At 41.5% G+C, this 26,869-nt stretch overlaps 1 protein-coding gene across 3 annotated transcripts in view; it reads right to left on the bottom strand.

Annotated features, from left to right (window-relative positions):
• Positions 1 to 26,869, bottom strand: part of DOK5 (docking protein 5) — a 164,002-nt gene that overhangs the window by 86,099 nt on the left and 51,034 nt on the right. For all 3 annotated transcript variants that reach the window (XM_045981178.1, XM_045981177.1, XM_045981179.1), the window contains one exon: positions 6,264 to 6,371. In XM_045981178.1, coding sequence (XP_045837134.1) covers positions 6,264 to 6,371 — 108 coding nt within the window. The remainder of the gene's footprint in view (positions 1 to 6,263; positions 6,372 to 26,869) is intronic.

Below are 26,869 nucleotides of genomic sequence, written 5' to 3'. Positions count from 1 at the left end.
ACCGCTTCTATCCACTCTACCTTTACTTAAGAAATGGGAGTATGGAAGCATTTACCACCTGGGGAAAACTTCCAAGTAATACACTATAATTTAATCTGTGGGGATGTGAAGAGGCATGGCCTCACTGGCCCAAGTGAAGGCAGGTTCCAGAACAGGGTCTGGTAGGTAGTTTCTTGCACAAAGAGGGAATGACTCCAAAGCTGGTGTGTTGGTGTGTGAATATTGAAAAAAGATACTATGATATATGGTAAAATCTTGAAAAGATCGATTATAGACAGCGCCATCATAAGAGGGAAAGTTTTAGAAGAGAGAGAAGCTGAGTCAACAAGAACGAGTCATTAATACAGAAAACATTAACCCTGACACAGACACACAGGCACAAGTGATAAGCTGGTGGAAATTTCAGAGAAATAATTTTTAAGAGGTTAGCTTATTGTGAAGAACCTGGAACCCTACTTTTGCAGAAACCAAGAACAAGGTCTGACGATGGGTTGTGGAGCTGGAAAGTGACCTGCTCACTTAGGAAGGACAGAATGACAGAACACATTACTCTTTGACAAAAATAATAACGGTGATCACTCTTCGCAGTGAGAGGGTCTCTCATTTTTCTGATACATTCACGAACATGTACTCATTTGATACATAAGTTAATGCTGTGATTTCAGTAGAGTAGGAATGACCATCCCCAGATGCTCACTGTTGAAATAACAACAGGCTGAATGGACAGATATAAACAAGCTGACATACATATCCATGACTGTGTTCCTCAGAATTAAATGTCTTTGCTCCATGGAACACACGATATTAAAAAAAGGGAGCTCCATGGCCCCATTACTGTGGAAATGCTGACCCAAAGTTACTCAGGTATCCAGATTATAGGCTTCCTCAGAGCCTCTGATAAGTGGATTATGACTCTCAAGAATGGATGGAAATGCTGCAGTCCCCAAACTTCTTTGACTACAGAACCCTCATCCTCCTGGAACCCTCCTCTTTCGCAGTCTCTGGCATACATTTTGGGAAATACTCTATTAGACAATTGGTTAGAATTGTCCTTCTGGCCCAAAGTGAACTGAATCCTGCAAGCTCAGCCATGTGTGATGATGGAGAAGCCATGACGGGACTTGTCTTGGAGGTGTTAAATTAATTAAACAAGGAGACCACTAGACCAAGGCGGCTCTCACGCCCTGGGAGCCTATGGGAGAAAACCAAATCCTGAGCTTACAAATGCCTCAAGGTTATGATGTCCAAATGCTAAGGTCAACCAACCAATCACAGACAACTAGGCTTTAAGCTACAGCCAATCAATAACTGCCTTACTTTGCTTCCTCCTTTTCACTATAAAAGTCCCTCTCCAATTCCTCTAGGTGGGGAATTCCTACCATGTCCAGTTTGGCGCTGCATGATTTGAATCAATTTTTGCTCACGTAAACTCTTAAAATGTTTAATATGCCTCAGCTTATCTTTTAACAGAGATCACCCTTACACACAAGTGAAGCAACCTGTCATATGTGTCTGGTGGCAAAGCCAGGATTAGAAAGCAGGTTTCCCAAATCTGGGTCTGGCATACTTCCCACCCCACCATTTGGCTCAAAAACAGTAGATGGTCTTCCTTCCACTTAGATTGCCTTCCAATTGTCACTCGTCTTGAAAAAGTAAAATTATTCATAGAAACACTCAACCCTTTCTGGTTGGGGTGGGCAACTTTGATTTCCTGAATGAAAACAGTGAACTTGCCTTTAACAAGAAGGTTGGAAAGCATATTTAAAGTCACTGGAGTATTAATATTGCTGCAATTACAGTTAATCAATTTCACAGCCATCTTTGATGGCTGTGGTGCTTGAGGGGAACGTCACAGAAGAGGTAAAGAAATGAAAAATGAATTGCTCTGTATGTGCATTATTTATGTATTTATTTTCCAATTTTTTTTCATGAGCTCCTCCTTCGCTACATTTTCAGTGAGGAAGGCACCGAGTTTTAAAATTATGCAGTCAATTTCCTGTTTTAATACTTCTAATAGAAATCAGATATGCAAAAAAATATTATTTAAATTTTTTTTTTAAGATTTTACTTATTTGAGGGAGCGAGAGAGAGAGAGAGAGAGAGCACAAGCAGGGGGAGGGGCAGAGGGAGAAGCAGGCTCCCCGCTGAGCAAGGAGCCCTGGGACTCAATCCCAGGACACTGGGATCATGACCTGAGCCAAAGGAAGATACGTAATAGACTGAGCCACCCAGGCATCACAGCATTTTTTTTTTCTTAATAATATCTTGAAGAATGATATGAAAGAGGCGTTATGGTCTAATAAATGCTACAGTTTTCCTCCAGGAGGAATGTGGCTACATACGCCACACCAGCTCTGTACAGATCAAATAGCATAATGGACAGCTCCTCATTTCTTTCAGAAATTGCTTTATTTATAGGCAAATAAATTCTGAAATCTGGTCACAGCATGCTACTTATAACCTCAGTATTTCATTATCAAGATTCATAAATTACACAGCATTTAGATAAAAAATGCATATTGCAGAGTTATTCTAGTTATTCTGGCTTTTTATATGCCCCCAAGAGATTAATACTAAATGTATCAGATCTGAGAGAGTAAAGAGGATGAATGGCTACAGGAACTCATCACGGGTTTGGAGGCTTAATGTAGATAATTCTTCTATTCTAATGCTTTGAACTTTGGTTAATGATTATTATAGATGAAAGAGAATGTGGCTTACCACAGTCCCCAAAGATTTACATATTAAATTCCAAAACCAGCAGGTAGAAGTCTGAAGGGACAAGTTCGTCCTCAATCTTCCCTTACTTGGTTCACATTGGGAGGGGATCATTACAATCCACTTTGGACTTACTTTTGAGTCTGTCCTCCCAAAACTTCCCAACCCTGGCTTTGTCTGCCCCTGTCACCATCTACCCCATATCCCTCAAACCAAGATTCCTTTTCCTGGCTTCAGGTGTCTCAAGTACAGACTTCTTTTGGTAAGCTAAATAAAAATATGACACAAAGCCATTTGCATGTACTCTATCTCATCTATTGATAACATTCATTGCTTTTCAACCAATAGTTTAAAATATGTCTATTATGTATTAGGCAATGATCACTAAATAGTGAACCATGCCTCCGCCTGACAAACACACACAAAATCTGCTCTTGTAGACCTTATTTTATGGTGGTGGTGTAGGGAGGACAGTAAGAAACAGTCAAACAAATATGCGTGTAGTGATACATGCTGAAGAGAAAAACAGAGATGGGAGGGTGTGTCAAAGGATTCTATTTTAAACAAGAGATCGAGGAACAGCCTCTCTTAGAGGAGAAATTTGAGCAACGACCTGAACACCACAGGGAAATGAGCTACGTGGATATTTGTGGGGAGAGCATTCCAGAAAAGGAAAACACCACACACAATGCTCTCAGGAAAGCAAAGAGCCCATGGTGCCTGCAGCAGACTAAAGTGGGATGGGAGGGCTGAACAGACGAGGTGAAACAGGGGACAAGGGGTCAAATCGTGTGACCATGTAGGCCGTTAAAAGGACTTGGCTGAGGGTTTTGCATGGAGGACCATGATGTGATCTGAGTGTTTTAAATACACTGTAGAGGGCCAACCATCAGGCAGCCCAGTGGCTTGGACCACAGTGGTAGTGAAAGAGGTTGTAAGAATGTCCGGAGTCTCTCTTCATGTTGAACACAGAGCCAACACCACTTGCTGACGGACTGGATTTGGGGAGTTCCTATAAACTATTCCTCACTTATCTTTTTTCTCCTCGTAGGTATGGGAAGGTCTGTAAACAAAGCACAGCCCATTTCGTTATTTTTCTGTATTCGGTATAGAGGATTGTGAGGAATCAGGGATTTCTGTGCTCTACTTGGAACCCTACCAAAACAAGAAAGGACTGATCAACATTAGCGGTCACACACAATGACTAGACAGGACAAGAGTATGATGGTGTCTTAGTCCATCGGAGCTGTTGTAAAAAAGCCACCACAGATTGGGTGGCTTATCAACAACAGAAATTTGTTCCTCACGGTTCTGGAGCCTGGGAAGCCCAAGGCAGAGGCACTGGCAAATTCAGTGTCTGGAGAGGCCCCGTTTTCCTGGTTCACAGATGGCTGTGTCCTCACGTGGAGGAAGGAAGGAGGGAGTTCCCGGGGCTCTCTCCTATAAGAGCACTAATTCCAGTCATGACGACTCCACCCTCACGCCCTAACCACCTCCCAAAGGCCCCATCTCCAAATGTCATCACACTGGGGGTTAGGTTTCAACACATGAATTCTGGGGTGACGCAAACATGCCGTCATGTGGTGGCAGATGGTGAACCGTAAAGTTACAGCCTGCTGAGGGTCTCAAGTGGGAGCTGATGCGGAACCACAACTTCTGGCCACCTAGGAGATGAAGCCTTTAGATGACCTTGCTAATTATAATGAGAAGGAAATAAAGAAGAATGAAGAAAATAGTCAATCAGAGTAGAAAATCTGGTCCCCAGGATTTGATGGACCTAAGAGGAGGAGGGAAGGAATCGGAATCGAGGTCAGTTAAGGAATAGAGACCTGGAGAAGGCTCTCCTTTTGTCCTAGAGATAATCCAAATACCCCTCGGGCATTTTGAGCTCCCTTATAAGGCAAGGCCTGTCAAGTAAATAGGAAGCAAGCCATTCCCATATCATTGTTCACCACCTTACTATTAGCAAAGATACTGGGTACATGTGGGATAATTGGAACATAATACACCTGTCCAAAATGTCTGGACACCAGGAGTTTCAGGTGTTATAGAAATATTGAGACTGGCTCGAGATTATCTGCAAAGGTTCAATGGTATGCTCTCACTGGCTTCCTGGATCACGCTCCTATGTAATAGATTTGCAGCCCAACAACTCTTGCCTGAGGACAAACACCCGTATCTGAATAGTGGAAATGCATGGCACAGGGAAGAGAAATGATGGAGGAAATTCTAGACCCCTAAAGAGGTTTCCTTTGGTTTTTTCTCCCTTACGTTAAAGGTATGCTGTGAAGGAAGCTGACCTTGGAATATGGAACGTCATTATGGAATGGTGGGGAAATAGTTCACATGGAAGGTATAATTCTTAACTCCCTTCCCTACTTATCTCAGAAGTCTTGCTCAGTGTTTTTTCTTCCCTTACGTATGTACAGATGTGTCTATAAAACATGCATATGCTTTATTTCTCTAAATTGCAAAGGAATACAGCTTGCCCTACTGCTTTTCATTATTGGATAAACCAAGGTGTCAACAACAACCCCTTAATAAGAAGTCATAAAGTCGCCACCTGTGGAGAATTTGCATAAAAAGGAAAGATCATTCACTTTCCATCACCTAGCCAAATTTCTGTGCTAAGGAATCTACTGGTTTTACATAAAATTTTAAATGGCAGGTAGCCCCACTCCTGACAAAATCTCATCAAATAAGGATCAGAATCTCAAGATTGAAAACTGAAACATTAAAATGTTCTGTCCTAAAAGTAAACATAATTCCTCCATAGACAAGAGTAGTGTTTTCCCCAAATGGGAATAACCAGCACCTTGGGGGGAAAAGAAGTTAAACCATGCATTTTTATATATTTTCATGAAAAGAGAAGAGACACAGGCTGCCCATTAACAAGGGCCATGAAAAACATCGCCCTGTAGAGAGGAAGACATGGGTAATTTGTAAATTCAAGTATGCCTTGTATTTTCCTTCATTTTCTACTCCCAGAGGATGTATTTTAATACACAGTTACTATTTTTAGTGAGGAAGGCTGACGACCATTGTTCAAACTGCAAGACTGAATGAAATTTAGTTATCAAGCTTAAAAAAAATAAACTAATGAGTGGAACTTCCTGCCCCTTCACCATTCATCTGTTTCCTAGCTTCTTCCCCTCCTGCTCACCCCACATTTCAAGCACTCAATGAGGATCTCATCTGTTTCAGGCACTAGATGTGCTCGATACATGGAGACTTAATCTTTACTGTGAGGGGGATTCAGTGATGGAGTTGGGTTTACTCCACAAATTGAAAATTCAAAAAGAACATGGTGAATTCTACACTACAGATTGGAAAAACAACAACAAATAGTAGGAAATCAGAGGAGTAACTTGACAGTGGTCCATTATCTTAAACAATTAACAAATAGTAATTTAGAGATGTTTTGTCCTTGGACAAAGTATTATTTGTACTTCTGGTAAATGATCTAGACAAGCTTTCAGATTCAATGAACTCGGGTTACCTATTTGTGACCAGATCTCTAGAAAGCCACAACAATCAACTTTTACCTTATGATAACACCTAAAATAGGCAGCACGTTCATCAGAAAATTTCTCCAGTCTTTTTGGACCTTTGCTTGAAGCTTTCTTGAATACTAGCCAGCATCGCTGATATATCTGGGAAGAAACACAAAGACAGAGTTCAGCATCACCGAGTCAGATATTACTGACATTTGCATATAAATGTTTTCTTTTTGAGGTTTTCACCGGTAAAGTGTTCATAATCCATAAGCCTGAGGCTACCTTGGGAAAATAAAATTTTAAAACCCCAAATTGTTTCCACAACAGGCATATTATGTCATTCAAGAACTGGAATCCAATGAAAATGAATAACTGAGGGCAAATTTCTTAACATTTCAATAACAGTATCACTAGCAACATTTCAGAAAACATCCCAGAGACAAAAAGCCCATATTAGCACAAATAATATAGGCATTCATTGTACACGCTCTTATTTCAAATGCAATTAAATATGGAAACCATGGGCCCAATATATACTGAAGACTTCATTGTCAGCCCTAGAAAGAGATGGTCCCTATGTGTCATATGACGTCCCTCATAACTGAGGTTCAATAGTTGGACCAGACACTAGACTAGCTAATGACTGATGAACACCAACCAGATACTCCCTCAGAACACCCAACCCAGATACTCAGATTACTGAGGCACAGGCTGATTTGAGAGGTCAACCCTAGCAGGTTATAAACAGAGGTTGGCGACCATATTGAATCATGTGCTTAATAGTTAGGCAGTGGAACCTGGTACAAAGAAGTAGATAACTTCTCCTCCAGGCAGAAGAGACATTCTAGTCCTTTGTAATCTTTCTGTTGCTGACTTCTTCCAGTTTTCTTAGAAATCATCTGTGTCCCTTGCAACCCATCACCATCAACATCAGTCTTAACTGAGTGAGGCTGAATGGAATGTTCTGATCCAAGCAACAAAAGCTACCTTGATTGGAATAACCAATATAAATTAGACACTAAAATATTAATCATACCAAGAGAGGAAAGTGCAAAGAGCTAGTGAGTAAATGAAAACAATGTTCTCCATAAGCAAAATAAAATGAAGTGTTTTAACCTAAAAATTAATAAGGATGTATATTAATGATAATATTCACTAACAGCAGAGATCTGAGTGGCATTCTTATACTCTGCTGGTGACCTCTAACGGCCACCTGACAACAAATATGAAGACCCTTAAGAGAATAAGAATTTATCCTAAAGAAAAAGCCCAAATGCAGCCCAGAATTGACAGAGGAATTCTGAATTCAAGTGCAGACATGTGGGCAAGTATCCAATCACAATTATCTTCCTAATCCTTAAATCACCTTCTAAGTACCATGTTTATGTGGCTTTGTATAGTCAACCCATAAATAAATTTTATGCACTATAAAGCTTAAGAACCTCTGAGCTACTAAGAAGAAACAAAAAGTCCACATAAAACATCTGGCCATTCAAACCATCTTCAATTTAAAATGCCTTCTACAACTTTATTAGTAACTGGCAGGTGGATGAGGAATTCAGGTTTGCTACTACTTGTCTGCAATGCTGAACAGATTCTGTTTTTCTCTTTTCACTCAGTAAACTAAACATTCATTAATCGTTTTGTTTGGGGTGGTAAAATGAACATGAACTCCACTGCACATTGAAGTTTCGCTCTGAATACAGAGGGTAAGACATATGCCTCATCCTGTTGAATGTATAATTCCAGTATTATTATTTAAATAATAATAAATAGAAACTACTAAAGCTTCAATAATAACGAAGGACCAAGTTAATGACAGGACTTCTATTACACAAGTAAGTCTGTGGTACAAATATATATAATACAAATAGATGTATGCATCTGTAAGATAATATAGGTAATCATTGTATTAAAAATGTACCAGTATGAATAGTACACACTATACACAGTAATAGTACACACAATACAGCAGTAATATGTATGTTAATCTATAGGATACCATAGGTATATCATTTGAAATAAATTTCAGAAGGAATTTCTAATGACAAGAGAAAGAGGAGGTTTTTGTTTATTTTTGTTTTGTTTAACAAAAATTGATACTGTAAACTAAATGAAAGAGAATTATTATTTCTTAAATATCCAGAGGTACCAGTAAAATAGTACAATTAAAATCGATTTTATTGGCTTTCATCTCACATAGTCATTGAACTTACAAGATACATAAAAGCAGGAGCCGGAAACAGAAAGTAATTCAACAGAGAAAGGGTAACCTTTCAAACAAATGGCACTGGAATCACTGAATATCTGTAGGAAAAACCAAATAAACCAAAAAGCATAACAAACAAACACCTTAACCTAAAATATTCATTTTAAATTCAAAATAGACTTAAATATAAAACAGAACTATAAGACTTTAGGGAAGGGGAAAAAAAAAAGACCATGTTTGGGATCATGGTCTGGACAAAGAATTCTTAGACTTCACACCAAAAGCATAATCCATAAAAGAAAAACTTGCCAAACTGTACCTTCTCAAAACTTAAACTTTTTGCTTTGTGAAAAACCCTATTAAGAGGATGAAAAGACAAGTTACAGACTGGGAAGAAATGATTGCAAACCATGAATATGACAAAGGATTAGTATCTGGATACATAAAGAACTCCTAATACTCAACATAAAGGGTCAAACAATCCAATTACAAAATAGAAGGAAGAAAAAAACCAAACAAACAAAAAAACTGAACACACATTTCACTGAAGAGGGTGCACAGATGATGAAGAAGCACAGAAAAAAATGTTCAACATTATTAGCCATCAGGTAAATGTAAATAAAAACCACAAGGAAATATTACCACACATCTATCAGATTGGCTAAAAAAAAAAAAAAAATACCACCACCAAATGATGAAAAAGATGCAGAGAAACTGGGTCTCTTACACTTTGCTGGTCAGAATGTAGAATGGAACAGGCACTCTGAAACACAGCTGGGCAGTTTCTTTAAAAACTAAACAAGCAATGTATGACCCACAGTTGTTTTCTTAGGTATCTACCCCAGAGAAATGTGAACATCACACACACACACACACACACACACACACACACACACACACTGAACATAAACGTTCATAACAGCTTGATCTGGATCAGCACAAAACTGGAAACACTCACATGTTCTTCAGTGGACTAAGGTGGTACATGCGTACCATAGAACACTACTTAGCTACAAAAACAACTGAACTATCAATACTGCAACAGTTTGAATGAGTTTTCAGATAATTATGCTGAGTGGGATGGAGGGGAGAGCCAAACCTAAAAGGATACATACTATATGACCCCATTTATAGTATTCGTGAAACGACAACATTACAGAAATGGAGAACGGATCTGTGATTGTAGGGGGACAGGGATGGGAAGTGGATATATCGACAAAAGGAGACCAAGAAATCTATCCTGTGTCTTGACTGTATTAATGTCGATATCTTGGTTATGATGTTGCATTATAGTTTTGAAGACGTTATCAGCACGGAAACTGGGTAAAGGGTATAGGATTTGCATAATATTTCTTACAACTGAATATAAATCTACAACTATTTCAAAACAAAATACTTAAAATGTTTACATGGAGAGTTGTAGAGATAATTAAGCAAAATCTTAGAATTACAGCCTAATTTAATAACTGTTATATACCAGTCCTCCTTCTGTTGCTGTCAGACCACAGTCATATTAAACAGTGGACTAAGGAACTTTAAGAAGCCAAGTTGTGAGAGCCACTAATAGGAGTTCAAACAAAAACTCGTTCTCAAGATAGCGAACCCGCCATGAAAATTAACATTTCCAGTCCTGTGGTTGACACATAGAAGTCTTACCAACATCTCACTCCATGTCTGAATAATGGGGGAGACAACTGTCTCCTTGAAAATTTGATCACCGCCAGAGACTGTAATTACAGGGGGAGTAACCGTCACTCTTTCCCATAAGGAGTGCAGAAAATAGGCTGTCATTCTACAACCAGCCACCCTTTTCTTTTGTGAGTGCTTTGGAAAATGGTTCAGAAATTGAGCATGCTAAAGGTATGCAAAAATATATCCACTGTAGCAAAACATTATTTTCACTTTGGAAGATAATTTACATTTCCTAATTATGCCTCAACTTTCTGACTCACTCTTGAGTGATACCATTTCTAACTTTCTTTTATACTTGTTCATTTTCTCCACAATCAAACCAGTCTTTTCCTGGCTTATGTCCAAAGGCTGCTGAACGCAAGATAAAGACTCCTCGAATTCAGCATGCCCAATAATGCCCACCTGTGATCCATCTGTAGTGGGCTGAGGGGATCTTTTTCATTTTTTTGTTTTTCTTCTGTTTTATTAAGCAGTAAGGGCAAAAGTGCAAAGTTACAAACAACTGCAAAAATACTATTATAGAGGGGCACCTGGGTGGCTCAGTGGTTTAAGCTGCTGCCTTCGGCTCAGGTCATGATCTCAGGGTCCTGGGATCGAGTCCCACATCGGGCTCTCTGCTCAGCAGGGAGCCTGCTTCCCTCTCACTCTCTCTGCCTGCCTCTCTGTCTATTTGTGATCTCTCTCTGTCAAATAAATAAATAAAAATCTTAAAAAAAATACTATTATATAAATTTAAATGCACCAACTGGCAGGGAAATCACCGTGGAATAGATTACGTCATGTTGGTTCATCAGGAAAGAAGGAAAAAACAAAAATTTGGCTTATGGAAAGGCAGCTCAGGATGTCTGTAACATACAAACACACGGGACAAAAATAATGCACTTGGGAGCCATCGGGCCATCAAGGCCATTCCTCATTCTGCCAGACATCACGCATCAGTGATTCTCAGCGCTGGTCCAGCATCACTCAAGATAATTGTTAATTATGTAGATTCCTAGAGATTAGCCAAGGTCTACTGACTCAGAACCTCCTGGGGTGGGGCCAGACAAATTTGCTCTTTAACACGTTCCCCAGGTGTTTTATTTATAATTTGCAAACCCGGGCCATAAATATTCATAAAGATGCACAAAACACAGTGCTTCCCACTTGGGACTGCCAACAAAGAGTTCACCAACAAATGCTCCACAAGGAGGGCTTCTGAGATGTGTGCTTTCCCACAAGGGGCACACAGAGGCCTTTGAAGTCAAGCAGTGTGAGATGCTGTCATGAGCTGAAGAGAGATAAAGAAGCAGAAATAAATCTGTTGAGCTCTGAGGAACTCACAACTTCACCTTTGGACACTCTCTGTCCTAAGAATTCACGGAGAGCCCCGGAGTACCTGAGGATTAAAATCTTATGCTAAATATCTCAGTACGCTTCCACGAGAATGAAACAGGACTCCCTGAACACGATCACGCGGGACTCGCTGGAGTAACAGACGTTGTTAAAAAGATGACAATTCGAGAACAATCCCACTCAAGAGTTTATAGCAGTTTTCTTTTCATCTCCTTAAAATTAATTCATTCAACCATCTCCTTCGTATTTTATATATCGACTTACCGTCTGTAGCACTTTTTAGTTAATGCTTTTCTGTCAATTGATTGAACTAAATTTTTTTTCTATTTAAAAGAGGAAATTTTTATCCCAAGGATAACAGCTAAGTGTAGTTCTCACTAAACATAAAGAATAGATGATTCTAATGACAAAAATACTGTTAGAGAATTTGATGGTCGAATACATTTCATCTTGAAATAGCCACCTCCCACGCATCAAGGTTCTACGATCTCAAGAGTAGAGATATTTCAGGCAAGCCATTTTTTCGTAGAGTGATGAGGGTGGCGTGTCCTGCGCGTTGCGGGATGTTTAGTAGCATCTCGGGCCTTCGCCAACTCAAGGCCAGCAGCGCACTCCTCCTACCCAGCTGACAACCAGAATTATCTCCAGACATTGCCAAGGGTCCCCGGGGGGGAGAAGTCAGAACCACTCCTTGAGACACGTGTACGCCGATCGGAGATTGCACATTTGAAAAATATGAGGCTTTGTGAATATCTTCAAAGTCCCGGATTTGGACAAGTTAATCTGCGTGAGCCACTGCTGAAGCTAAAAAGATAAGCACATCACACAGTTCTGACAACCTGGGTGGAGAGACACCAGATTTAGCAGTTACATGACAATTTCCTTCAGTGTGCGCTTGCTAGTTATTGGTAGTGGCCTTATTACATCTATTTTCGCCCTAAATTGTCACCAAACCCTGTATGATTTGTACTGTTTTTTCCATTGTCTTTCTTAAAAACTGGATACCCTTAATAATTGCTCAGCTCTGGTTTCAAATCACTGACACTTTTACTAGCTTCTTCTCCTAACAAAGAACCGTCTGGTAAATTCACCGAGACTCTCGGGGCCAACAAAGCAACCGAAACAAGTAAGAATTTGTTTTGAGTTCCTAATTTTATTAGCAGTCCATGACAATGCGTTGAACAACAGAGGCACAAATAAAGCTTCTGGAGAACATATGGACAGTCATAACGGTGACAGAAAGCAAATTTTGGTCACAAAATTTCTTTTAATTGGAAATTACATACGCCTCCATGTATACTGACAAAAATCAGAAAGCCTATGTAAGATGTGACCATTTAGGTCTCTCTGGCCCATTGCAAGTGTCAACAAACTTTCTGTAAAGGGCCAGAGGGTAAATGTTTTAGTCTTTGATGATCATAGGTCTTTGTTGGAGCTACTGAACTCCACAGTTATAGCAAAAGGTAGCCAGAGAGTAGGTATAAATGAATGGTGTGGTTATCTTCCAATAAAACTTTATTAAAAAAAAAAATCAGGGAGCAGGCCATGTTGCGGTTTGCCAACCTCTGGTCTATGGCCATATTTCTCGACTGCTGAAGCTCATGTGACCTTTTCATGAAGCTAAAAATTCATCTGACATGTTCCTTGAGAGAAAATGAGGAGGAAACACAGCCCAGGTGAGAATGCCTAGATACTCTCCATCTCCCCACAAGTCTAAATTTTACTTACAGAAAATTTTATTATTAATGTGGACATGATGCTTTTTCTACGCCTTCCACCACCCTTCTGAGTCCTGTCCACTGTCTGAGATTTACTCCTTCGCAATCAGTTTAGATGCCGTCCTGCAGAGAGCTCTCCCACGCACCGACAGAGCATACCCTCTTAGCCTTGGGATATAGTTAGCTTTTGGTCATTATCTTTTTTTGTGAAGTCAAGGTGCACTTTGGGAGAAAAGGTAGATTTTCCATTTTGCCAACATCCCCTCTCTCTAATCAGGTGGGCTCTTCTGAAAGCCTTCCCCGCAACTGTCAAGATAAAACCTCGGCCACACACTGCTAAAGTAACCTCACTGCTCGTGGGCTAACGTTATTTCTACCTCCTCTCCAAAACAAACCAAATGCTCTTCTCATCCAGGATCTTAATATCAACACGTAGCACGTAGCACCCGCAGAACCTTCCCAGTGCAGAGTGCGGAGCCCTTTTTGTGCGTTCTCTTCCTTCAGTTAACCCCCTCCCCCCAGCCCTGGGAAGCAGGTGCCCCACTGTGCCCACTGCATAAGGACACGGCCTCAGTAAGGTTACTCGCTAAGTATTACTTCAGGGCATGAAGCTAGCAGAAAAAAAGCCAGGATTTCACCTTTGGTTTGCCCTGCTCTGGAGAACAAGCTAACCATCACCCCACGAGTTCCTCAGAAAAGTTGGACTCCTAGAGAGGCACACACTTACGCCAAGGGTCGAACCGTCTGTATGAAGTTTATTTTCAAGCTTATCCCAATCTAAAAAGAGACATTTCGTTGTAACCATATGCTCTTTCATCTGGACGACGACTTTTTAGCTTAGCTATTTCAGAGTGACATTTGCATTGGTAATGTCTCTGGCACCAAGTGTTCATCTCCAGTGATGGTTTTTATTTTATTTCTTTTTACTTTTTTCATTTTTTAAAAAAGATTTTATTTATTTATTTGGCAGAGAGAGAAAGGGAGAGAGAGAGACAGCGAGAGAGGGAACACAAGCAGGAGGAGTGGGAGAGGGAGAAGCAGGCTTCCCGCTGAGCAGGGAGCCCGATGCGGGGCTCGATCCTAGGACTCCAGGATCGTGGTCTGAGCCAAAAGGCAGCTGCTTGACCAATGAGCCACCCAGGCGTCGCTCCAGGGATGGTTTTTAATGGAGCACGTCTGCAACTGGGGTCTTAACATCCCAGGCTAGGACTCAAAGGTATCCTAGCAATTTGTATGAAGAGTTTGCTTTTTTAAAAAATTTCACAATTTAAAATTTTAAAAAATTTTCACAAATTTTAAAAATTATTATTATGTTTTAATTCCTCTCTTTAAGTGACAAAGTATTGCATATCCTTGACCGAAGTCCAGAAACCCAAACAGGCCAAAGTATTTCTGACTACATTAGAAGTACCTCTTTTTTTCTTGGCCTTCCTTGCCTTGCTAACCTTCAACCTCTTATTCTCAATTAGTTACGGCTGCTGCTAAGAAACACCCCGACCGGCTGGCTCCCCACGGGCACACGCAGTCACCGAGTAGGGCTGACCCACCCCTTCACCAGGAGCTCACCTTTGGTTTGCCGGCTTGGTTTGGCATACCGGCTTGGGGCATGACACACGGTCAGGGACCAGCTGCCCAGGAGCCACCTTTGGTTTGCCGGCTTTGGTTTGGCATACCGGCTTGGGGCATGACACACGGTCAGGGACCAGCTGCCCATGACAGCCTCGGGCTCCTCCATCACTTCGAGACCGAGCAAATGCCAGTAGCTAAGGATGGCCCAGCGGCCACAGAGAATAGTGCCCAACGATGCAGTCCAAAGACGAGGCAGGAAGGAGCCCAGCAGATAACCCCCGCTCTCTCCTGTCTGCCAGCGTCTGCGAAATTCTCCTTCCACACCGTGAGAGCTTTGGCCTGGATGATCTCTGAGACCAACGTGGTTATGACTTTCCGGTTCTACAAACGACTATCTGTGTGGGATTTCAGAACGTGATAGGTGAAGCGTATACAAGGATTTCTTCTGCACCTTGGAATGGTAACTTGTAGGCTGTGACCAAGCCACTTCCTAAAATAATGAGCCGGTGCAGAATTACGTATTTCATGAAGGGGAAAAAAATGTTAATGAGTAAACATCATGATTCCATGCCTATCGTTCACGTATACCTTTACTTGTAAGGAAAGGAATGCTAATTTGGAGAAGATTGCACAGTGGGTAGCGAGGTACATTTTAAATTCACTGCGAAGCAAAAGACAGCAAGAACAGGATAATTAATCATAAAATAAAACTTGTACAAAGAGGATTAAAAAGCCTTAAAAAGCATCCACAGGCGATAAATTAGCTATGTCAGTCCTTTGCTGATGGTGAGGTAAATTAGCACAAACCTTCTAGCGGCAGAATTAAGCCTCCCCTTTGACCTGGAGATATTACTTCTAGGAAATTCCCCCCTCGGGGAATAATTAAGGAAATATGCAAACATATGGGAATAAGGTTCTTCCACATAAAAACTGGAAATACTCTCAACGTTCCACGGGGGCTGGTTTAATTAATGATGGCATGTCTGTAAACTGGAAATTGCTATAATTAAAAATGATATTGTCACACAATATTTATACCATAGAAAATGCTATTAGTAAATTATTAAGTTTAATAAGTAGGATATTCCTGCTTTTTAACCTGCTTCTACTCCAGTATACTTCTTTTAAATTGGCATCCCTTTGTTTTTCCTTTTATTTTATTTCTTTTCAGCGTTCCAGAATTCATCGTTTATGCACCACACCTCGTGCTCCATGCAATCCGTGCCCTCCTTAATGCCCACCACCAGGCTCACCTAACCCCCCACCCCCCTCTCCTCCAAAACCCTCAGTTTGTTTCTCAAAGTCCACAGTCTCGCATGGTTTGTCTTCCCCTCCAACTCCCCCCAAAGTCCAGTATACTTTTATTCAGCTCTGTTGCTTAAGATTGTGGGCTATATTTGACCCTTCCCCTCTAGCCCTCATTCAGACAGACAGACACACACACACACAGACATACACAGACACACACAGACACTCATACATGCAATTACTGGGGAAAAAATCCATGCTTTTGTGGAAAACTGCATTCCTTAGCACATACACTTGTAGGATTATCTGTTTCGGATTCTGTGGGTGCTATTCTGCATCTAAATTGTAGATAATTCATAGAAATGCAACATAATTCTAGTCCATGAAGAGGCAAATTCTGTCCCATGAGACAGAGGTTCAACTCACTTCCTTCCCCCACTGCCAACAAGGCAAGGTTTTGCCTCCTTTCCAACATTCACTTTACGTCGCACATAAATGTGTGGGTTCTCCGGGTTCTCTCTGAACCACTCGTAATATTCTGCTTTGTTCTTTCATTTAACTAATGAGCTAAAGCGGGATGCATAACGTGTTCATTCGTTGTGATTTTACCAGCTTAGGAAAATCGTATTTTTAACACAATCCAGCAACCCAAGTCCTGTGTGCTTTCCTTCTAACTAAGCCGGGAATGTCCTTCGTGCTTTGCTGGGGATGGCCACACTGACCAAGTCACCATCTCCGGAGTTTCAGAGACCCCCTGCTTCCATGTGGCTGCATTTCAATCCCTTTCCCACAGGGCATCTGGGGTGATCTTTTAAAAACTTAATCTGAGGGCGCCTGGGTGGCTCAGCAGATTAAGCAGCTGCCGCTGCCTTCGGCTCAGGTCATGATCTCAGGGTCCTGGGATCAAGCCCCACATCGGGCTCTCTGCTCCACAGGGAGCCTGCTTCCTCCTCTCTCTCTCTCTGCCTACTTGTGATCTCTCTCTCTGTCAAATAAATAAATAAAATCTTAAAAAAAATCATTTAAAAAAAAAACTTAATCTGAGGGCATCAATCTGCAGCTTAAAGTATTTCTGTGGTCTGCCTGTTGCCTCTGGGGTAAAAAACCGAAGTCTTAAGACATTCCAGAACCTGCAAGAATTAGCCCCTCCTTACCGTTTTAGCCTCATTTTGCGGCTTTCTTCCTTTTCTATGTTCTTCAGTTGTAAATATGCAGATACGCATAGTTTAGCAAACAAGCAATACATAATTGTTAAAAACTCTCATGGAATCCGTTATCTGCCACAAACAGTTCTCATCACCAAGGGAAACTCTTTAGTTGTCCTACAAAGCTGGCCAATGTCGGGACAGCCAATGCTGAGAGAGGAAAGTTACACCCCCTTTCCTTCGGTCTCCAATTCCTTTCTGTTCTCCAGATCTCCACGGTGAGAGGGGCTGAGGGGTGAGGAAGATGGAGAGGAAGATGAGGAACAAAAGAACTGCCTCAAGAAGCCATTGGCAGCAAGAGTCATTTATTTAGCTTCTATTTTTAACTAGTCTTTCGGGAAAAAAAAAACAAAAACAACAACAAAAACAAAACAAAAAACAAAAAAAAAACACATACTATCCTTAAAAAAAAAAAAAAAAGACAGCAGAAAATCTTAGCTACTGTATGGGCATGTCTGGGAGCTGATAGCAATCATGAATTCATCAGACAAACATTTCCTGAGCACCTACCCCATGCGGGGCCCTGTCAGGCACTGACCAGGGCCACAGCTGTTAAGAAAACGGGAGAAGTCACCATCTTTGCTGGGCTTACAGGTCATGGAGAAGACAGTAAGATGTGTGTGCCTGCGTCGGTGCATACATTGGCTTTTTCCCTGAATGAGATGAGAAGTGAGCTGGAGCGTTTTGAATGGACGTAATACAATCTGGAGTACGGTCAACAGACTGGAGGGGTCAGAAGGCAGAAGGAGGGAAACTGTAGGAGCTGCTGCAATAAGGCTTGAAGGAGAGGATGGGTCCCGGGGCCAGGATGATAGCGAGGAAGGGGTGAGCAGCAGTCAGAATCTGCATCTGGTTGGAAGGCAGAACCAGCAAGATTCACCAATGGGACTGGACTGGAGGAAGGAGAGACTCAAGGATGATTCCAAGATTTTTAGCTCAGGCAAGTAGTATGGAGTTCCCAGCAGCTGAGCAAGCCTGCAAGGAGACCAGGGTTTGTAAAGATGTTGTGGAATTTGGTGATGGATATAATGAGTTTGCCATGCCTATGAAACAACTAGTTTATATTAACATTACATTATCGAACACAATGAAGAGGCAGTTACATATACATTGTCTACGTGAGCCTGTATATACAAGATTTTATTCTATTTGAAAATGAATTAATAATACCATCTTCCCTATAGGGCTGCATTTAAAGTGCTTCTGTTGCTTGGAGAGCCCTCTAGAGCAGTCAGTGACTCACCCCAACTGCCTAGGGGGTGATCCACCTGCAAACAAGGACAACACACATGTTGGTCCCTTCATTACTCATTAATTTTGTGAATATTTACTGAGCATCTACTATGCACTAGGCCCTATTCCAACACTGAAGAAATGGCAGTGCACAAAGCAAAGTCCACAAAGCATACTTTCTAGTGTACAGAGTCAGATAATTAAGTCTCCCAGACCCTAGGACAATGCCTAGTACACAGTGATAATAACTAGAGATGACATGTGATGTGTGGAACACTGTCATTTGGTAATAAGTATCCAACTAAGTATTTGGTAGAGTTAAAAAAGAAATGATCTCACTGTGGCTTCCAAAGTGACTTCCAGAGCAGTCTTTGAGTGATCACCAAACCCACAGCACCAAGACTAAGATCCAGTTTCATAGCCTGGCCCTATGCAATGGGACCCCTGCCAATTTGCGGGACCTTACCTCCCATCACTTCCTGTTTCACTCATGACACACCAGCCTCCAAAATGTTACCTGCCATTCTGACAAAGGATGAGAGAACTTGCCAGAACTTTTTTCCCCATACCGTTCAGGTAGCTGCTTCCTTTTATCCTTCAGGTCTTTGGTGAAATTTCTCTGCCACTTAACTACTGTTGCACAAAACTCACGGCAGAGCTTAGCAGCTTAAAACAATAACCATGAATCACTCCTCATGAATATGACGGCTGATCTGACCTGGCTTCATTTTTTCATCATGGATGGGCTCACTCACATGTGAGCAGCCAAGTCACAGATTTTCTTGAGTTTGCGAGGCGTGACTCAGCTCTGTCTTCTTACATTGTCTTGGATTCTCCAACAGGTTGGCTGGGGCTTATTCTCCTGCAGCAAGCATTAGTCTCAGAGAACGAGCAGGAAAATGTAGATGCTTTTTATTTTTTAATCTATCACTTCATTTAGAGATAATCGTAGAGTCATACACAGCTGTAGCAAATACTACAGAGAAAACCTATGCATTTTTTATCAGTTTCCCGTGAAGGTAACATCTTGAGAAACATTAGTACAATATCCCAACCAGGATGCTGACATTTCCTACAAGACTGGAATCTTCCATGTCGCTCTTTTATGGCCATACCTACTTCCTTCCTGCATGACTCCTCCTTAAGCCCTGGGGACATCTAATCTGTTCTCCATTTCTAATTTTTACACTGTAATAATGTTATATGTGGGGCACCTGGGTGGCTCAGTCAGTGAGGCATCTACCTTCAGCTCAGATCATAATCCCAGGGTCCTGGGATCGAGCCCTGCATTACGCTCCTTGCTCAGCAGAGAGTTTGCTTCTCTCTCTCTCTCTCTCTCTCACCCCCTCTGCTCCTCCCCCTGCTCATTCTATCTCTCTCACTCTCTCTCTGTCTCAAATAAATAAAATCTTGAAAAAAAAAAAGAATGTTGTATAAATTCAGTCATTCAGGTGCTTTTGGGTTTGGTTTCTTCCAGTCCGAAAACTTCTCTGAAGAGTCATCCAGGTTTTAATTCTCTCTGATACTGACATACCATGGTTCTTTCAACCATTTACTCATTTGAAGACCAGCTGGGTCATTTCAAGTTTCTGGCTCTTATGAACAAAGCTGCCATAAACATTCACACACAGACTTTTGAGTGAAGAGAAGTCTTCATTTCTCTAGGATAAACTTTATCGCACTTTATGTACTTATACTTCTCTGGCTTAAAATTATCTTTTTAAAAAAATTCCATCTACATACATTGAAAACTACACCAGAGCAGTGTTATAATCTTTGCTTCAATCAATCATAGAATATAATTTAGGGGCGTGGGTGGCTCAGTGCATTAAGCCTCTGCCTTTGGCTCAGGTCATGATCTCAGGGTCCTGGGATTGAGCCCCACATCGGGCTCTCTGCTCAGCGGGGAGCCTGCTTCCCCCTCTCTCTCCACCTGACTCTCTGCCTACTTGTGATCTCTCTCTCTCTGTGTCAAATAAGTAAATAAAATCTTAAAAAAAAAAAAAGGATACAATTTAGAACACTTACAAGGGGCAGGAAAGCCTATTGTATTTACCCATATTTTTGCTTATTGACTTATTTCTTCCTCCCAGATGTTCCACTATTCTTTCCTTTATCCTTTCCTTTCCATTTAGAAATATTCCTTTAATTATTTCAGAGTAGATCTGCTGGGGACAAATTCTCCTAGCCCTCTTTCATCTGAGAATGTCTTGTTTCCCCTTCATTCCTGAAGGACACCTCATAGGTGTAAGAATCCGAGTTGATGGTTGTCTTCTTCAGCACCTGACAAAGTGCACTTCCTTACGCTACTTGCTGTCAGACATTCTTTCTTCAGGACTTTTCTAGTTCCACCTTCTTTCTAGGCTCGGATGGTATGAATCTTAGATCCTTTGTTACGGTCTCACAGGCCCCTGAAACTCTGAATTTTTTCCAGTCTATTTTCTCTCTGTTGTTCAAATTGGGGGTTTCCTATTTTTCTATCTCTCCCCATCACCTCCATTCTGCTGTGGAGCCCATCTACTGAATTTTTTAATTTAATTATATTTTCTGTTCTAAAACAACTTCTTGGTTCTCCTCTCAATCTTATTTCTTGTGGAAGAAACTCTTTCTTTACTGAGACAATCTAATTTTTTCATGTGTTTCAAGCACGTTGGTAATTACTCATGGGAGAATTTTTATCACGGTTCCTTAAACACTTTTGCTCCATAAATCTAGCACGCCTGTCATCTCGGTGTTGACAACCACTGTCTGAAGTCTCCTGACTTCTCTTGGTACACCAAATACATTTTGTTATGCAAATGTGGACACATGGAGTGTTACAAGTATCTGGATCTTAGTTAAACCGTCTATTTTAGCTGGCTTCCTCCAACCCCACTCCAACACGGGAAGAGGTAGGAGGCAGCATGTGCCTCCCTGTTACTATTAGTCAAAATCCAGCTTCCCAACTTGGAATCGTTGAAACCGGAGGGGGCCCTTCCTTACACCTGAGTTGGGATGAGAGTTCTGAGTCCTCATGTGATCTTCGTGCACACCACACTGGGAGTGGTCTCATTGCCACTGGGTAGTAGTCAAAGTATGGACTCTCCCATAGGCCTCCTCTGACGCCATCCCAGTGGGGAAAGAGATTGCACCTCACTGTAGAAGTCCAGGCTCCCCACGAGGTCTCTACTGATACCATGATGGAGAGAACTAATTATCAACCAATGGGGAAGAAAGTTGTGACCCCTGACTTGGCCTTCATAGACACCACTTCACAGAGCACCTTGTTACAAAGGGGATCACAATATATTGCCCTAAAACATGTCACTTGGGCATAAGATTATTTTAAGCCGAAGGCAACTGAGAGACAGCAGACAGAGGAAAAACTGTCTGTACTACCCCTTTCTGCCTAAGAGAAAGGCATAAATATCCCCTTAAAGGTGACATAAGCCTATATTTTTAGGTGTTTCTGCATCTTGTGCCAGGAAGACCAGAGATGGCACTGCGATGAATCTGTATATCAAACCTTAATAACCCTAATATACTATACATTTCCTTATCACCCTCCCACAATTTACCATCCCTGGCAACTCAAATCCCCTTTATCCTTTGTCTAGTCACTTCTCCCCGATTTATCACCCTCTGTTAAAATGGTATATAAGATGTCAAACCTAACCATTTCTTTGGATTTTTACTTCTTTTCTGTGATGTCCCCCTGCATGTAAAATGCAGTATCAACAATATCTATATGTCTTTTCTCCCATACATCTGTTTTTGTCAGCTTAATTCACAGTGCATGTAAAATGCAGTATCAATGATATCTATATGTCTTTTCTCCCATACATCGGTTTTTGTCAGCTTAATTCACAGTGCCCAGGTACCGCACTTAAGAGGGTATAGGAGATGTTTATACTCTTCTACACATTCTCTCAAGGGTTTAAGTCTGGGATCCTTATTCCACATTCACTGGCATGGGTTGGAAAGTGGCCACAGTCTACTCTATGGGGTTGGGCTAATGCAGGGTAGTCACTTTCCAAAACTTTTCTGTATTGCTGGGGTGTCTCATTTCCTGGCCTTTGGCTAGGGAGAAAAAAAAAAAGTTGGTTTTTTTTTTTTTTTTTTTTGGAGGGGGAGGCTTTTTTTGTCTGTACCAATGGGCATTCTGGCATACTCACTTCTTTAGCTCTAAGTCTAGCATATACGAGGCAAAAAGAAAACCCAGGAAAGTCAACGCTGTGTTGTTCCCTTATCCTAAGTTCCCTACCTTGCCTACCTTCTCTCCACCTTTCAGGTTCTCAGGTTTGACTCACATATAATGGCCAGGGTCTTAGTTGTACTTAACAAGAGAACAGAAAAGGTATGTTTATTCACCTGCCCCAGCGCAGAAGGTAAATGTTTTTTATAGCTTCTGAATAAAATGCTTTTATCAAGCCTCTGCCTGTATTAAGTCTGTTAATATTTCATCCCCCATGGTCAAATAGGGCAGACAGGGATAACAAAGTTTCAGAGTAAAAGTCATGGAAGGAATTGAGACCATCAATGTACTCACAATTGACCACGACATTGCCTCCTCGGAGGCAACTTCCCACCTCCCAAATCTACAGTACTCTCAACCCCCATGCACGCAAACTTCAAATCCGGGTCTGAAATGATCTCCCTCATTGATTTTTCCACTATTTACATGGAATATAGAAAAAAATTATACTTTATCTTAATTACCTTGAATCCTCAGGGCCCAGGAAAGCATGAGGCTTTCATCTCTTTATTTTGAATGACTGAGTGAATAAATAAATGAGCAAATAAACGAGTGGAAAAAAGCCACACTCAGAACTCAAAAGAGATTTCTAGAATTTCATAATGGATCTGACATTTCCAGACCAATTTTCACATCTTTAAGCAAGAAACAAAAAAAAAAACCCGGGTTATTTAGTATACAAACATTAAAATGATACTGAGGGACAATCTTTTCAAAGAAACAATCATATAATCACATTTTTCCTTAAAAAGTGCATTTCGCAAAATGACATGGAGGAAGATGTCAGTGGCTCTTTTTCATGTCAGTGTTTTAAAAAATCAAGGGTTTTGTTCTAAAACCACAGAACCTCAAAATGACTCTATTTCCCTATAACCAAAGCAAATATGTTCCTATAATTGGAAACAGGCTCTAACCAAACTGGAAAGAGATCTACCCACTATGGCAAAAATAAAAACATACATACATATGTAAAAATAGGGGTTTTCATTAAAAAATGCTCCATTCTGGAGCACGTACTGTAATGATTTCAGAAGGAAACATTTCAACAAGGCTCGCTCCTCCACATTTTTGGGACAACACTGAGTAAAAGTCATTCTGTGAGAAGGCTCAGTACAGAAAATTAGAATGTCACTCTCCAAGAAAGGAACAGAAATGAATTCCACGGTTGAGGAAGCACTCTTCAAAAAAAAAAAGAAAAGAAAGAAAAGCAACCAAAAAAGCCCCACAAGGAACAGACGTTGCCAGAAAAGGGCAGAAGGGTGAAGAATAACAGTCATGTTGTAAAAAATTCTGAGCCAAGAATTCATGAGCAGGAAACCCAGGTGGCCACTGAGAAATCCGTCACAGATTTTCACGGGCGATTTACAACAAAGAAACATATTTGCAAATATTATTCTTGATGGGAAGAGATGTGAAATTGACAGCACTGGCAGGTGGTTAGTTTGTTTGGGGCTTTTTGGGGGTTGGGGTTGTGGTTTTGGTTTTGTTTTGTTGACAGATGAGTGGCATCGAACACTGCCAACACATTCAGTGTCTGGAACACATCATCATCCTCATCAACCTCCGCTGAGCACCGGCTACATGATGGACAAGAATTACCCAGGTGTCACCCACGCTGTGTGAGCTAGGGCCTATTAATTTTCCCTTTCTACGGGCGAAAACACTACAGCTGAGACTGAAGCCATGTGCCGTGGCCACAGGAACAAATTAGCTAATGTAATGTGGAGTCAACGCTTGCAGTCAGGTCTGCCTGCCTCCCAGACTATGATCTGCACTGAGCTCAAATCCCCAACATCTGAACAAAAGCCACACTTCAGAACCGTCTTTATTTTATAGCGGCTTGGCCCACCACACTGGCCATTTCCTTTTCGAATTCATTCTTCAGGGATTGAAGTTACTCTTGACCATAAAGTGACACGTAGCTAAGCTGTTATCAGAGCAGTCCAAAAACTGAGATGATTATTAACGCAGTTATAATACAGGTGCTCTTCCAGAAACACTTGCTGAAAACAGGATCTGTGGACTTACTGTCTCTAAAATTATAGGAGTCAATCAAAATACAAGTTTCATCTTTTAATTTTGACATTTCTTTAGAAAAAATAATAATTTATATTGTGGACTCAATCTAATAATATACAATGATCAAAAAATAAAAAAATACTGGTTGCTGTATCATAAATTCAGTATTAAGAGAGCTACAACTGAAGCTCTAAAAATACGAAGTTTGACATTAATCAAGGTTAATAAAAATACCATCAGTCTGACTTCGAGCAAATAACTTACCCTTTTGAACTTATGGGTTTCCAGCTGTTAAATAGCAACACTAGTACTTTATGCACGGGTTTGTGTATACTTCTAAGTGTTTAATTAATGTTATTGTTATTTTGTTCTTTATATATTCATTTCTTAATTGTGCTTTATTATTTTATTATTACCATGCATATGCATTTAATTATAACAAGTTAGAAAAAGATGTTAAAGCCACGATTATTAAAATTCCGTGAAATGGCTTTTTACTATATATCACCTAGATTATAAAAAAAAAATCTAGGGATGCCTGGGGGGCTCAGTGGGTTATGCATCTGTCATGATCCCAGAGTTCTGGAATCAAGCCCTGAGTCAGGCTCCCCACTCAGCAAGGAGTCTGCTTCTTCCTTTCCCACTGTCCCTCCCCCTGCTCATTTTCTCTCTCTCTCTCTCTTTCTCAGATAAATAAACATGTTAAAAATATCTATAATTGGGGGCACCTGGGTGGCTCAGTGGTTTAAGCTGCTGCCTTCGGCTCAGGTCATGATCTCGGGGCCCTGGGATCGAGTCCCGCATCGGGCTCTCTGCTCAGTGAGGAGCCTGTTTCTCCCTCTCTCTCCGCCTGCCTCTCTGCCTACTTGTGATCTCTCTCTATCAAATAAGTAAATAAAATCTTTAAAAAAAAATCTGTAATTGAATGACAGAGAATGCAGATGGTAAACAATTGTCTGTATGTTTATATCCGTGGTTCTCAACCGGGGACAAGTTTGTCCACCAGGGGACCCTTGACAATGTCTGCAGACATTATTTCCTTGTCTCACCTGGGAAGATGTTACCAGCCTCTCATGGGTAGAGGCCAGGGGTGCCGCTAAACATCCTACAGTGCTCAGGATAGGCCCCTACGACCAAGAATTATCTGGCCCCAAAATAGCAATCGTGCCCAAGCTGAGAAAAAGATGATGTTAGATAAAGAAAAGTCTTCTCAAAAGTAGAGCCTTTACCCCAGACTCAAGAGGACGAGTGGCTCAAAGTCAGCTGTTTTTGCGCTGGAACTACTTCGGGGTCAGGCCGACACAGATCCCAACAAGCTGAGACGTGCCCGTAGTCCCGGGACAAGAGACTCAAACCTTCAAAGAATTTTCCATGTCAGGTGGCGGCAGTTAGTGCTGGACCAGGAGGTCTGGACCAAGCCTGAGGAAATGCCACCCAGTCCGCAGTTCGCCAAGCCCGCTGGCATCTTGCCCAAATGGCAGCCTGGTGAGAAGAGTCACTGGCACCCAAGTGCGGAAAACAAGAGGAAGAAGTGGCCTGGTAAGGATTAATCAGTAGGAAAAGAAACACAACAGAGGCCGAGAACAGCCACAGTCCCGGCACAGAAGGCTCAGGGGTGCACGTGATGTGGAAGTTTCCTGCCAAGCCAGACACCTACCCTCCGACAGCCTCCCCAACCATCAGTACCTTTCTTTGCCAAAACCACCCCCTTTCTTTCCTGCACCCAGAGAACAATCTGCCCAGATCACACCCTACCTCTCCTTTGTCCTGTGACTTCCTCTCGGAAACCTTCACTAAAGCCTTTGTCAGCCCCAGGCCAATGCCCACACAGACCCCACAAAGCAGCGCATCCACCAGCAGTCAGGGGCCCAGCCTCAGAAACCAAACTCCTGGGCTCCAGTGTTCACTCCAGGACGCGCAGCCTGTGTGGCCTTGGGCGAGTTGTTAACCTCTCTGGGCTTCGTGGGATAACTGTAATGCACATACCGCATTGGGCTTTCGAGAGGATTCAACGAGTTACGACATTTAAAGCACCGTGGAACAATGCCTGGAACGTAATCGAACTTCAGTAAGTGACAGGCGCGCTTCCGAGGGTGCAGCGTCCATTAGCAGGAGGTGTCGTGACTGCTTCGTCCTCTGCTCCAGCACAATGCCGGCCACATCGAAGGGACTCCATAATTGCTGAGTAAATC

This window comes from Meles meles, chromosome 16, assembly GCF_922984935.1.
Source record: "Meles meles chromosome 16, mMelMel3.1 paternal haplotype, whole genome shotgun sequence".
In the NCBI taxonomy this organism is placed as follows: domain Eukaryota; kingdom Metazoa; phylum Chordata; class Mammalia; order Carnivora; family Mustelidae; genus Meles; species Meles meles.
This window is presented reverse-complemented; position numbering and strand designations above follow the sequence as displayed.